At 37.7% G+C, this 15,478-nt stretch overlaps 1 protein-coding gene across 3 annotated transcripts in view; it reads right to left on the bottom strand.

Annotated features, from left to right (window-relative positions):
- The window catches only part of LOC128652178 (uncharacterized), a 92,062-nt gene that overhangs the window by 22,116 nt on the left and 54,468 nt on the right, over positions 1-15,478 (bottom strand). For all 3 annotated transcript variants that reach the window (XM_053705122.1, XM_053705124.1, XM_053705119.1), the window contains exons 5-7: positions 4,887-5,225; positions 4,616-4,723; positions 3,483-3,575 (exon numbers count right to left, since the gene is read on the bottom strand). In XM_053705122.1, coding sequence (XP_053561097.1) covers positions 3,483-3,575; positions 4,616-4,723; positions 4,887-5,225 — 540 coding nt within the window. The remainder of the gene's footprint in view (positions 1-3,482; positions 3,576-4,615; positions 4,724-4,886; positions 5,226-15,478) is intronic.

The following is a 15,478-nucleotide window of genomic DNA, read 5'->3' on the forward strand; positions in this document are numbered from 1 at the left end:
TCAGTCCACAAGTGGACTTTACTTTGCCCTCAAATTACGGCGATTGCATGATCAAAAAGTCACCAGGGGGACGGAGCTAGCTGCCGAAGCAACAAGACATGCATTTCATGAGCTCCTACTAACTAAGCTGATTTGGGGGATAATCTTATTGATATTCATCTTATCTGCAGATTATATGTAAAACCCTGCAAAGAAGCCTGACTTTATGAGAAAATGTACTAAGGGAATCATCCTGAAGTAGGCTCAAAATGACCAAAAGGCAGCAGTGAATGCTACTGCAGACGCCATCTTTACAGAAGATCTTCTACGCAGTACAGACATATTGGAGCTTTTAAAGGTACAATGGAAGCGCTACTTAGATGGGAAGAAACTATGCAACAGCTAATAAGCTATCACTTCAATGAGGTTGAGAAAATAATAACCTCAACAGTGTCAGCTATTCAATATAGTGAACCCTGTCCTGCCTCTCAAAAGCATCTGCAGCAGTGGAGCTCTCGGCGTGACCTCTTCCGTGGAGCGCAGAGTGCTGACAGCGGGAAGATGGATCCAGCAGCCGGACCGGAGTGCCCAGTGACAAGAGAGACATCAACCTTAGATGAGGCCACAGACGAGTGTGCTGTTGGTGGGCCCACGAGGCTAGAGATGGAGGAGAGTTCGCAAGATGGGAGTTTGTTCCCGCCCCACCAGATACCGGCTTCTTCATACTCATCCAGCGGAGGAGATTCTGAAACAGGGGCTCCGGCTGTGAGACGCTGCGAGAGGCTGTCGAGTGAGTCTGCTACTATGCCTGGAAAGCAACTATTCTTCTCTGCAGGCTTATATGCCAGACTCACCTCACGATCTCTTTCTACACAGATGACCACTGGAGGGGATGTGAACTTGGGGAGAATGAGATATACCCTGACTGGAGAGCTAAGTGGATTGCATACCATTACTATTTTGCTCCTCCAAGCTTCGTGGACTCCCATGCTGCCAATCATGGGGGAAGTCTCCCTGCTGGGTGATATGTTTTGCAAGGCCGGTGTGGGATAAGAGATGAACAATGTTAGACACAGTATTAAGCTTCCAAGCTTTTCAGTTAAAATGTATGTCTATATTCACCACTATTTGACCTTTCACAAGAACTATGGACCCAGTTTCCCTGATTATTAGTTAATATGTGTTTGCAAGGTCTTATTTTTATTTTACCGTTAGATTACTTTATTGTTATTTAAGACCACTATTGAAGGCACAGTTTAGGGTATACATGCATACTCCCTGTCTTAGTTAATTCTGATTGGGGTTTGATAAGAGGTACACCCTCCCACTGGTGTAAGGAGACATGGGAAAATTGGCTACTACGATACGATATTTGCTCTGCAATTGTTATAAGAATGTGGGCTTAGAGCCTGTCACATAGCATTGAAATGTACTGAGTTATTATATTTTGAGCACTTTGAGTTCCAGACATGATATCTATCAAACCTTGTTATCATAGTTATTTTGGGGCGCATAACTTCAACTCATAACTCCTGATAAGCTTCTAACGCAGGCCGGTCCAGAATTAATATTGCCATCACCCAGGGTCTACTTACCTGCAACATTCTAAATGTAACAGTAGCCTAGTGTGTAGTTAACTTCCCTTTTTTTTTTTTTTTTCTCCTAGTTATTGATATATATATATATATATATATATATATATATATATATATATATATATATATATATATGAGACCTTCTGCAGAAATATAATAAATGTATCTAGCTATATATCGAATAATAACACATATTGTATTTAACTAATGTTTTGCTTACTGTTACTGTTATAGATGTACCTACAGGATTTCTTCTCCATATATCTCAGCTTTTGCCATTATAGCATTTATTAATGTGTGAAAAAGCGCAACTAATTTGCTGACTAAATTAGGTCTGGGGTAGAGCTACGGCTATCCATATATACTATATGCAACCCTCCACGGGGACAATTTATATTCTTTAGACTCTATGACAACTAGCTAATTCTCTCTGATATACTTATTAATACAGTTACTAACCAATAGCACTTATCTGTACACATTCTGTTCTGGGGCATAGGGCCGTGTCCCTAGGACTGAATCTTATTGCCTGTGTGTAGTAGTGAAACCTCCATATTGTACTGACTACATATCTCTATTATAGTTCACTGATTAACTTAAGGTAAATGTATCCCACATACGATCTACACCCCTAAAGTATTCCTAAGTTAACTTCCCCATAGAGGCAATTGATAGCCCTCATCTCAATCAATAAAGTAAAATGAGGTTTCTGTTATATGGATTCTGACATGTAGGTGTTTAGCCATAGCTGATACTGCTAGGTACATTGTTTAGACCATATCTAGGTCTAGCTTAATATTTATGCTGCTCCCATGATAATTGCTATTTTTATATAGCTCCCCCCTCCCACCAATACACTTTGGCATTCGTAATTATGCTCGAAGTGTTTTTATGCGGTTTCCCTTGATAAATACCGCAAATGTAATCATATTTCACTTTATAACTTACATATTTTTTCTTGTATTGAAGTCAGAACCTTATGTCCTTGTATCATATTAAGATCTTGTGCATTTTCTAACAAGAAATCTATGTTTATACACTTTAAATCACATGGTGGTTCTACCTCTGCTTAATTATTTATTTTCCCCCATTATAAATGATTTATAAGTTATTCTCCTTTTTCAATGCGGGAAAGTATTCTTACACATAGTTTTAGTATGATATCACTTATGTTAATTAAGACAACAACATGATAATTCATTCAGATATTGTAATATCCTCGTGATGTCTCTCTATCCTCAAATGAACAGGTTGCTTATGTTCAGTTTTCTATTGTTGTTTACTTTGTTTTGGATGGTTCTGTATTTTTTGAAAAACCTAAAAATATAGAAAATGTGAGTTTTACTATTCGTGTTTTGCATAAATGTGTCATAATGGCTATGTCTATATGTTAAGGCACATTGACTGCCATGATTCTTTTTTTTTTTTTTTCTGTAATGCAAATGTGTTTGTAATGCAAATGTGTTTATTGTATCACATGTTTAACCTCAATAAAAAATTATTTAAACAAAAAAAAAAGTCACCAGCATTGGAGAGAAATCATGCAAAATCTTTTTTTTTTAGCATTATATTGTAATTCCCTTCTTAGCTTGATAAATAGCTAAAATTCTTTGAGAGACTTCACAGTTCTGAAAAGACTTCTTAGATAATCTCACCAGAGAGGAGAGTTTAAATGATGGTTTATTACACATTTTATGGCGTATTGGGTTTAATGACTTTCAACATTCTGTAAATTATAAATATAGATTTTGTGGCAAAATGATTTTATCTTATTATGCTAAATAAGATTTTATAAAACACTGAAGAATTATAAGTATGTGAGCAACTTCTTATAAGCAGTTTTTAATTATAGAAAAAGTTACTTCTTAAACTGAAATGTTATTTTAATATATTTTTCCAAGTACTTACCACACATCCAGCTAAGAAGACGGAGAAAACTTTATGGCACAGGCCAATAGAGAATATGTTACCAGAACTTGTTTCTTTTGTACCTCCGAGTGCCTGGAAAATAGGCAAAGATTATAATGTTTCTTTACTGTAATATTAACCTTGGTGCCTTGGCATGTTTTAGTGAAATCTATAGCATAAATAAAATGTTTTTGTGTGTCATGATTAAATTCTCACTGCACACATATCTCTACCTAATTCCCTATTGCACACACACCACTATCGAATAGACACATGCACTGAGCATTCGTTTATCCAAACAATGATCCCACCATATTCTCACCACCTTCATTGTATTTTATCTACTTAAAGGGCCATAATACCCAAATGTTTAAACACTTGAAAGTGATGCAGCATAGCTGTAAAAAGCTGACTAGAAAATATCTCCTGAACATCTCTATGTAAAAAAGAAAGATATTTTACCTCAAAAGTTCCTCAGTAGCCACCTCCCATTGTAAAGGATTTCTAAGCAGCATTTTAGTGTGTCTGTCCTGGGACAGCTTAGGGGATGAGCCTCGTGAACTCTCATATTATTTCACCAATCAGGTAAAGGAAGCTTACTATAAAATCTCATGAGAGTTAAGTCAAATCTCATGAGATCACAGAAAGAGTTCATGACCTCAGCACTGCTGATGCTGATTGGCTGCTGTTTTTTTATTTTTTTTACCTGCAGCTGGGAGCAGGTGAAGTATAACTTTTTACACAGAACTTACTCTGCTGAGCTGAGGAGATTGTGAGGTAAAATATCTTCCTTTTTTACATAGAGATGCTCAGGTGATATTTTCCTGTCAGATTTTTACAGTTATACTGCATCAGTTTCAAGTGATTTAGCATATGAGTATTATGTCCCTTTAAAGCTGTTATATGTCCTAATGCAGTTGTACAGTTTGATTGTTATATATGATCCAACTCTTGAAAGTGACAGGGTTATGTCAGATCTTGGTGTTTTATATCTAGGCTTTTTCAACCTTACAATCTTCATAGCCCTGTCCATACACCTATCACTGAAATACTTTACAGTAATATCACTGGTTCTTTCCATCTATCAGTTTTAACTTTCTGCTCCTCTCTCAAGGAGATTGTAATCTACTCACCCATTCCTTTTCTTTTGAGTTCCTGAAGACAACATAAACTCTTTTCCCCTGGTACACCAGAGGCAGCAACGTAGCCTCCAACTCAAAATGTGTTATCATCTCTTCAAACTAGAGAAGGAAGAATCAGACACAGCATACTTATTTCTTAGTATCACTTTCAACTTTTGATGCATTACTCCACTAATAATTTCAGAACTAAATGCTATCCTCATCTAGAGCTACATACAATGATATATATGTAATTGTTCTACTTAGCAGAACACTTTCTTACCTGTGTATTCTGATGAGAGTCGTCTGAGTTTGTTATATGCTCTTCGTTATCCTTAATATTCTTAAATTCAGCTAGATCTTCCCACTTAGCTGCTACATCTGCCGCTACCAGAGCTACCAAGGCACATAAGACCATGATGTCTGCTTGATTAGAGAGATCTTTGCAAGTTCCTATCACTTTTTTTACAAGAATTTCATTTAGCGTATTGGAGAATTCATTCTCTGCAACATCTTTTGAAGGGCAGAAAAATCTTAATGCTGACTTGCAGATTTTTTGGGCAGCCGCAGAATCTTTTTTATCCAGCAATGACCTTAGATGGTTTGAGCAATCATCTGATACCTGTTTGTGTATAAAATTGCAGAATCAATCAATTTAAGCATTTTAAAATGCATGGACAATAATCTTATAATACATCTATTGTGAGGGACATTAACCCCTTTACATTTCTACCCCTCTGCTGAACTGTTTAGGAGTTTTTAGATACTGCTATATTTATTTCCATTTAATCATTAATATAAATTCCTGATAACTGTGCAACTAACAATTCCATATGTTACAATACTTAATTGCTATAATAAATAAGCATTCTAATAATCACATTTTAGTTTGCAGAAGTTTAATAGTATAACATTTTAAGTATTTCATATTTTTTGTTTCACTTTTTATTAGATCAGGAAAAATGTTTGTTATTTTGTGAACAGAGTATGTGTAAAAATATTAACATAAAAGAATTCCAACAGCAAAAATATGCTTTCCAAAAAGGTTAAAATTGATTTTTAGAGGTCAAGCTGTTTAAATAGGACAATTAAAATATTAAAGGGCCATAATACCCAAGTGTTTAAACACTTGAAAGTGATGCAGCATAGCTGTAAAAAGCTGACTAGAAAATATCACCTGAACATCTCTATGTAAAAAAGAAAGATATTTTACCTCAAAAGTTTCTCAGTAGCCACATCCCATTGTAAAGGACTTCTAAGTAACAACTCAGTATGTCTGTCCTGGGACAGCAGAAGGAGCGAGCTTTCGTGCACACTCATCTTTTTTCCCTATTCAGTGTAAGGAAGTTTATAATGAAATCTTGTGAGAGTTAAGTCAAATCTCATGAGATCACAGTAAAAGAGTTCATGACCTCAGCACTGTTGATGCTGATTGGCTGCTGTTCCTTTCTTCATTTTTATTGTGAGGTAAAATATCTTCCTTTTTTACACAGAGATAGTCAAGTGATATTTTCCTGTCAGCTCTTTACAGCTATACTGCATCAGTTTCAAGTGATTTAGCATATGAGTATTATGTCCCTTTAAGTGAAATGCAACTAGAAACGTGAAATCTGATGGACTGGGTCAAAATTTAAATGTACGTCAGCATGTTTCAATTGTAAGTAGAATTATTTTCGCAGTATACTTCCATTAGCAAGAATTCTTCTATTAAAAGTTATTATTGCTGTTCAGCGGCATACGCACAGTTGCTGTAAGTGCCCTGTGCACCAGTATTTAAGCTCAGAGAGATGGTGGTGGTATGTATTGTGTCAGTGAATTTGTGTCATACAAGCTACTGCTGACTCTCTGAGAAGACTGGTGCGCAGGCCCTCAGAGCATATGCTGTTCAGCATAACTACAAACAACACAAGCGAATACATCATAATAGCACAACACTGTGTGTAGAATCTAAGATACACATAGCACTGAAATGCTTCCCTTAATTAATATACCATCTTCATTTCATAATGAGTTTAGTTATTACACTCATAACTTCAGCATATGTTCTAATATGAAAAACATTTGATCGATCCAAAACCAATAATAGCAAGCAATGCCAATCTAAATGTATTTAGACTAATTGAAACCAAAGTGTCTAACATGTATGTACAGTTAGCTTCTTTCCTCTTATCTTTTTGATATATGGAGGTCACTTTGGGCCCGGGGAGGTTTCCCCTTTGCAGCTTCATTCACAAGTGGCCCCTGGGTAAAGAAACAGGAGGCTGCCTGCTGACAGTATAGAATTCAGTTCCAGCAAGCCAAATACCTATATCTATAGTAATTCCAAGTTTGCTGACTGTAGCTTGCTTTGGGCCAGATTATGAGTGGAGCGCAAAATTGAGTGGAGCGTGATATTTGCACTCCACTTGTAATACCAGCACGCACAAATGTGTGTTGGTATAAAAAAGTGAAACGGTTGTGTTCGCATTGCATGGAAACTTTGAGAGCGCACTTCCATAGACTCCAATGGGAGCCTTGTTCTGATGCCGATAGACATGACACAGAACCTAGCACAGCGAAGGGGGTAAGTTACGCAGCAAAGTTTAAATATATATGTATATGAATAAATACATATATATTTGGGTTTATATGTGTATATACACATATTAACACATATATATTAATAGTTTTAACACAGGCCAAGCCCTGGAGTACCCCTTGCAAATGTTTCAAGGACCCCCAGGGGTACACGTACCACAGGTTGAGAAACTAGGCCTTAAAGGACCTAAGAACTGAGCTAGAGACCTGTTTGCTCAGGTAATTGTATTTTTAATTTATGAAACTATGTAGGTTTACCAAATAAATTATTGACTACACATGGCATAGTTAACTGCAAGCATGCCTGCATCATCAGCCCTATATTCTAATATTGGTTCCAAGATTAGTTGGCTCCCTACATCCACATTGCTATTAGTTTTCCCATACTGGTTATTTGGGGTTATTAGTTAAAGTATTTACAGAAGCAACCTTAAGTTTTCATTAGCATTGTAATACACACTTTGTCATTTGAGACTCAAGAGTAGTCTCTTTTTATCAAAATGCCTTTTGCCGCTCATATTTTTCTTAATTCCTAAGAGGTCCAAAAGTGGCCTCATGAGTAATACAGAAGGCTTAAATTCAATTTCATTTTTAAGGTTTCTCATGTTAAAGGGACAGTCTACACCAGAATTTTTATTGTTTTAAAAGATAGATAATCCCTTTATTACCCATTTCCCAGTTTTGCATAACCAACACAGTTATAATAATATACTGTGATTATCTTGTATCTAAGCCTCTGCAAACTGCCCCTTTTTTCAGTTCTTTTGACAGACTTGCAGTCTAGCCAATCAGTGCCTGCTCCCAGATAACTTCTCGTGCACGAGCACAGTGTTATCTATATGAAATACGTGAACTAACACCCTCTAGTGGTGAAAAACTGTTAAAATGCAATCTGAAAGAGGTTGGCTTCAAGGTCTAAGAAATTAGCATATGAACCTCCTAGGTTAAGCTTTCAACTAAGAATACCAAGAGAACAAAGCAAAATTAGCGATAAAAGTTAATTGGAAAATTGTTTAAAATTACATGCTCTATCTGAATCATGAAAGTTTATTTTGGCCTAGACTGTCCCTTTAAGGAGAATTTAATTTTAAAAAGAGGTTTCAATTTTATAGGCCACAATAGTTAAAGTGATGGTAAATTCGAGCTTTTAAAAAAACGCTAGGATTTACTATCACTAAAAAAAAAAGGGTGCTAAACTCACACTCTGTCTGTGCTGAGGCAGCTCGCTAAAGTCAAAGCCTCTGGCCGCCCATGGGACAGTGCTCTTCTACCAATGATGTGATGTTTCCACCTCTAAACTTCTAACACTGTCAGATACCATGCACAGCTATTGGTTTACAGGTGGAAACGTCACTTTATTGAAGAAGAGCGCTGTGGGCGGTCGGAGGCTCTGACTTTAGCGAGCCGCTGCAGCACAGACACAGTGAGTATAGCACCCTTTTTTTAATAAATGATAAATGAAACCCAACATTATTTTTAGTGATGGTAAATCCTAGAGTTTTTTAAATGCTTGGATTTACCATCACTTTGATATAATTTTGATATCCGTATCTCTGACATGATTCTGCTTAATGTGAGCTCTCTATTGATTAGGTGATAATATTATCTATATGTTATGACCAAGAATGTAAAAAAAAAAAAAACTAATTTAGAACAATACTTATTTGAGACTATTGGGGGGATCCTACACAACATCATAAGCAGAAGATAGATGAGTTCCTAATATGTATTTAAAATGAAGGATTTATTACTAAGACAACTTTTGAATATCTAAAGGTTCAATTTCTAAAGACTCCTGTTTTCTATACACTTCCAAAAGTTCATAAAGACCTAAAAATATCCCTTGGGTTTAAAGACCGCCGCTCCATAACCTGTCCGCCTGCTCTGAGCAGGCAGACAGACATCGCTGCAATTCAACCCGATAGAGTACGATCCGGTTGATTGACACCTCCCTGCTGGCGGCCGATTGGCCGCGAGTCAGCAGGGGGCGGCGTTGCACCAGCAGCTCTTGTGAGCTGCTGGTGCAATGTTAAATGCGGAGAGCGTATTGCTCTCCGCATTTAGCAAGGTCGTGCGGACCTGATAAATAGGGGCCATTGCATCAACCTAGTGCCATGTTTTTAGATCGACTTTTACAAACAAATGTACAGAATCTGCCCTTCTTTTTATTGGATTCACCATCCCTGTTGTTCCTATTAAAAAATTTGGATAATTTAACGGAAACAGATTTACTAGTCAAGTTAGACGGGACTAGTCTATATACAGGGAGTGCAGAATTATTAGGCAAATTAGTATTTTGACCACATCATCCTCTTTATGCATGTAGTCTTACTCCAAGCTGTATAGGCTCGAAAGCCTACTACCAATTAAGCATATTAGGTGATGTGCATCTCTGTAATGAGAAGGGGTGTGGTCTAATGACATCAACACCCTATATCAGGTGTGCATAATTATTACGCAACTTCCTTTCCTTTGGCAAAATGGGTCAAAAGAAGGACTTGACAGGCTCAGAAAAGTCAAAAATAGTGAGATATCTTGCAGAGAGATGCAGCACTCTTAAAATTGCAAAGCTTCTGAAGCGTGATTATCGAACAATCAAGCGTTTCATTCAAAATAGTCAACAGGGTCGCAAGAAGCGTGTGGAAAAACCAAGGCGCAAAATAACTGCTCATGAACTGAGAAAAGTCAAGCGTGCAGCTGCCAAGATGCCACTTGCCACCAGTTTGGCCATATTTCAGAGCTGCAACATCACTGGAGTGCCCAAAAGCACAAGGTGTGCAATACTCAGAGACATGGCCAAGGTAAGAAAGGCTGAAAGACGACCACCACTGAACAAGACACACAAGCTGAAACGTCAAGACTGGGCCAAGAAATATCTCAAGACTGATTTTTCTAAGGTTTTATGGACTGATGAAATGAGAGTGAGTCTTGATGGGCCAGATGGATGGGCCCATGGCTGGATTGGTAAAGGGCAGAGAGCCCCAGTCCGACTCAGACGCCAGCAAGGTGGAGGTGGAGTACTGGTTTGGGCTGGTATCATCAAAGATGAGCTTGTGGGGCCTTTTCGGTTTGAGGATGGAGTCAAGCTCAACTCCCAGTCCTACTGCCAGTTTCTGGAAGACACCTTCTTCAAGTAGTGGTACAGGAAGAAGTCTGCATCCTTCAAGAAAAACATGATTCTCATGCAGGACAATGCTCCATCACACGCGTCCAAGTACTCCACAGTGTGGCTGGCAAGAAAGGGTATAAAAGAAGAAAATCTAATGACATGGCCTCCTTGTTCACCTGATCTAAACCCCATTGAGAACCTGTGGTCCATCATCAAATGTGAGATTTACAAGGAGGGAAAACAGTACACCTCTCTGAACAGTGTCTGGGAGGCTGTGGTTGCTGCTGCACGCAATGTTGATGGCGAACAGATCAAAACACTGACAGAATCCATGGATGGCAGGCTTTTGAGTGTCCTTGCAAAGAAAGGTGGCTATATTGGTCACTGATTTGTTTTTGTTTTGTTTTTGAATGTCAGAAATGTATATTTGTGAATGTTGAGATGTTATATTGGTTTCACTGGTAAAAATAAATAATTGAAATGGGTATATAATTGTTTTTTGTTAAGTTGCCTAATAATTATGCACAGTAATAGTCACCTGCACACACAGATATCCCCCTAAAATAGCTATAACTAAAAACAAACTAAAAACTACTTCCAAAACTATTCAGCTTTGATATTAATGAGTTTTTTGGGTTCATTGAGAACATGGTTGTTGTTCAATAATAAAATTAATCCTCAAAAATACAACTTGCCTAATAATTCTGCACTCACTGTACAGTCATTCCACATACTGAAGGAATTATGGCAGTGGCCAATCAATCTGGATATAGGTCATCCTTTTGAGTTTTTCACATGCTTATTGGAACAATGTCTCACTATGAATTACTTTAGGTTTGAACAATAGTATTTGTACAACTTACTTGGACAGCAAATGTGGCTCCATCATATGCTAATCTATACATATTTTGAAACAATATATACTGATAATTTTTTCCATCAAAATGTGATTTTTTTTCAAACAATATATTGATTACGTACTCCTGATTTGGTCTGGTATGGAAAAACAATTGTTAGAATTGTTTTAAAGAGACTCAATTCAGCTAATACAGCATTGAAATTTAAGATGGCATTATGTAGAGGAAATTGAGTTTTTAGACATTTGTCTATATAAAAAGGATAACATAATTTATGTAAGAACTTACCTGATAAATTCATTTCTTTCATATTAGCAAGAGTCCATGAGCTAGTGACGTATGGGATATACATTCCTACCAGGAGGGGCAAAGTTTCCCAAACCTCAAAATGCCTATAAATACACCCCTCACCACACCCACAATTCAGTTTAACGAATAGCCAAGAAGTGGGGTGATAAAAAAGTGCGAAAGCATAAAAAATAAGGAATTGGAATAATTGTGCTTTATACAAAAATCATAACCACCACAAAAAAAGGGCGGGCCTCATGGACTCTTGCTAATATGAAAGAAATGAATTTATCAGGTAAGTTCTTACATAAATTATGTTTTCTTTCATGTAATTAGCAAGAGTCCATGAGCTAGTGACGTATGGGATAATGATTACCCAAGATGTGGATCTTTCCACGCAAGAGTCACTAGAGAGGGAGGGATAAAATAAAGACAGCCAATTCCTGCTGAAAATAATCCACACCCAAAATAAAGTTTAATGAAAAACATAAGCAGAAGATTCAAACTGAAACCGCTGCCTGAAGTACTTTTCTACCAAAAACTGCTTCAGAAGAAGAAAATACATCAAAATGGTAGAATTTAGTAAAAGTATGCAAAGAGGACCAAGTTGCTGCTTTGCAAATCTGATCAATCGAAGCTTCATTCCTAAATGCCCAGGAAGTAGAAACTGACCTAGTAGAATGAGCTGTAATCCTCTGAGGCGGAGTTTTACCCGACTCAACATAGGCAAGATGAATTAAAGATTTAAACCAAGATGCCAAAGAAATGGCAGAAGCTTTCTGGCCTTTTCTAGAACCGGAAAAGATGACAAATAGACTAGAAGTCTTTCGGAAAGTCTTAGTAGCTTCAACATAATATTTCAAAGCTCTAACAACATCCAAAGAATGCAACGATTTCTCCTTAGAATTCTTAGGATTAGGACATAATGAAGGAACCACAATTTCTCTACTAATTTTGTTGGAATTCACAACTTTAGGTAAAAATTCAAAAGAAGTTCGCAACACCGCCTTATCCTGATGAAAAATCAGAAAAGGAGACTCACAAGAAAGAGCAGATAATTCAGAAACTCTTCTGGCAGAAGAGATTGCCAAAAGGAACAAAACTTTCCAAAAAAGCAATTTAATGTCCAAAGAATGCATAGGTTCAAACGGAGGAGCTTGAAGAGCCCCCAGAACCAAATTCAAACTCCAAGGAGGAGAAATTGACTTAATGACAGGTTTTATACGAACCAAAGCTTGTACAAAACAATGAATATCAGGAAGAATAGCAATCTTTCTGTGAAAAAGAACAGAAAGAGCAGAGATTTGTCCTTTCAAGGAACTTGCGGACAAACCCTTATCTAAACCATCCTGAAGAAACTGTAAAATTCTCGGTATTCTAAAAGAATGCCAAGAAAAATGATGAGAAAGACACCAAGAAATATAAGTCTTCCAGACTCTATAATATATCTCTCTAGATACAGATTTACGAGCCTGTAACATAGTATTAATCACAGAGTCAGAGAAACCTCTTTGACCAAGAATCAAGCGTTCAATCTCCATACCTTTAAATTTAAGGATTTCAGATCCTGATGGAAAAAAGGACCTTGCGACAGAAGGTCTGGTCTTAATGGAAGAGTCCAAGGTTGGCAAGAGGCTATCCGGACAAGATCCGCATACCAAAACCTGTGAGGCCATGCCGGAGCTACCAGCAGAACAAACGAGCATTCCTTCAGAATCTTGGAGATTACTCTTGGAAGAAGAACTAGAGGCGGAAAGATATAGGCAGGATGATACTTCCAAGGAAGTGATAATGCATCCACTGCCTCCGCCTGAGGATCCCGGGATCTGGACAGATACCTGGGAAGTTTCTTGTTTAGATGAGACGCCATCAGATCTATTTCTGGAAGTTCCCACATTTGAACAATCTGAAGAAATACCTCTGGGTGAAGAGACCATTCGCCCGGAAGCAACGTTTGGCGACTGAGATAATCCGCTTCCCAATTGTCTATACCTGGGATATGAACCGCAGAGATTAGACAGGAGCTGGATTCCGCCCAAACCAAAATTCAAGATACTTCTTTCATAGCCAGAGGACTGTGAGTCCCTCCTTGATGATTGATGTATGCCACAGTTGTGACATTGTCTGTCTGAAAACAAATGAACGATTCTCTCTTCAGAAGAGGCCAAAACTGAAGAGCTCTGAAAATTGCACGGAGTTCCAAAATATTGATCGGTAATCTCACCTCCTGAGATTCCCAAACTCCTTGTGCCGTCAGAGATCCCCACACAGCTCCCCAACCTGTGAGACTTGCATCTGTTGAAATTACAGTCCAGGTCGGAAGCACAAAAGAAGCCCCCTGAATTAAACAATGGTGATCTGTCCCACGTTAGAGAGTGTCGTACAATCAGTTTTAAAGATATTAATTGAGATATCTTTGTGTAATCCTTGCACCATTGATTCAGCATACAGAGCTGGAGGTCGCATGTGAAAACGAGCAAAGGGGATCGCGTCCGATGCAGCAGTCATAAGACCTAGAATTTCCATGCATAATGCTACTGAAGGGAATGATTGTGACTGAAGGTTTCGACAAGCTGAAATCAATTTTAGACGTCTCTTGTCTGTTAAAGACAGAGTCATGGACACTGAATCTATCTGGAAACCCAGAAAGGTTACCCTTGTCTGAGGAATCAAAGAACTTTTTGGTAAATTGATCCTCCAACCATGATCTTGAAGAAACAACACAAGTCGATTCGTATGAAATTCTGCTAAATGTAAAGACTGAGCAAGTACCAAGATATCGTCCAAATAAGGAAATACCACAATACCCTGTTCTCTGATTACAGACAGAAGGGCACCGAGAACCTTTGTAAAAATTCTTGGAGCTGTAGCTAGGCCAAACGGCAGAGCCACAAACTGGTAATGCTTGTCCAGAAAAGAGAATCTCAGGAACTGATAATGATCTGGATGAATCGGAATATGCAGATATGCATCCTGTAAATCTATTGTGGACATATAATGCCCTTGCTGAACAAAAGGCAAGATAGTCCTTACAGTTACCATTTTGAACATTGGTATCCTTACATAACGATTCAATATTTTTAGATCCAGAACTGGTCTAAAGGAATTCTCCTTCTTTGGTACAATGAAGAGATTTGAATAAAACCCCATCCCCTGTTCCGGAACTGGAACTGGCATAATTACTCCAGCCAACTCTAGATCTGAAACACAATTCAGAAATGCTTGAGCTTTCACTGGATTTACTGGGACACGGGAAAGAAAAAATCTCTTTGCAGGAGGTCTCATCTTGAAACCAATTCTGTACCCTTCTGAAACAATGTTCTGAATCCAAAGATTGAGAACAGAATTGATCCAAATTTCTTTGAAAAAACGTAACCTGCCCCCTACCAGCTGAGCTGGAATGAGGGCCGCACCTTCATGTGGACTTAGAAGCAGGCTTTGCCTTTCTAGAAGGCTTGGATTTATTCCAGACTGGAGATGGTTTCCAAACTGAAACTGCTCCTGAGGATAAAGGATCAGGCTTTTGTTCTTTGTTGAAACGAAAGGAACGAAAACGATTATTAGCCCTGTTTTTACCCTTAGATTTTTTATCCTGTGGTAAAAAAGTTCCTTTCCCACCAGTAACAGTTGAGATAATAGAATCCAACTGAGAACCAAATAATTTGTAACCCTGGAAAGAAATGGAAAGTAGAGTTGATTTAGAAGCCATATCAGCATTCCAAGTCTTAAGCCATAAAGCTCTTCTAGCTAAAATAGCTAGAGACATAAACCTGACATCAACTCTGATAATATCAAAAATGGCATCACAGATAAAATTATTAGCATGCTGAAGAAGAATAATAATATTATGAGAATCATGATCTGTTACTTGTTGTGCTAAAGTTTCCAACCAAAAAGTTGAAGCTACAGCAACATCAGCCAATGATATAGCAGGTCTAAGAAGATTACCTGAACACAGATAAGCTTTTCTTAGAAAGGATTCAATTTTCCTATCTAAAGGATCCTTAAACGAAGTACCATCTGACGTAGGAATAGTAGTACGTT

This window comes from Bombina bombina, chromosome 1, assembly GCF_027579735.1.
Source record: "Bombina bombina isolate aBomBom1 chromosome 1, aBomBom1.pri, whole genome shotgun sequence".
NCBI lineage: Eukaryota > Metazoa > Chordata > Amphibia > Anura > Bombinatoridae > Bombina > Bombina bombina.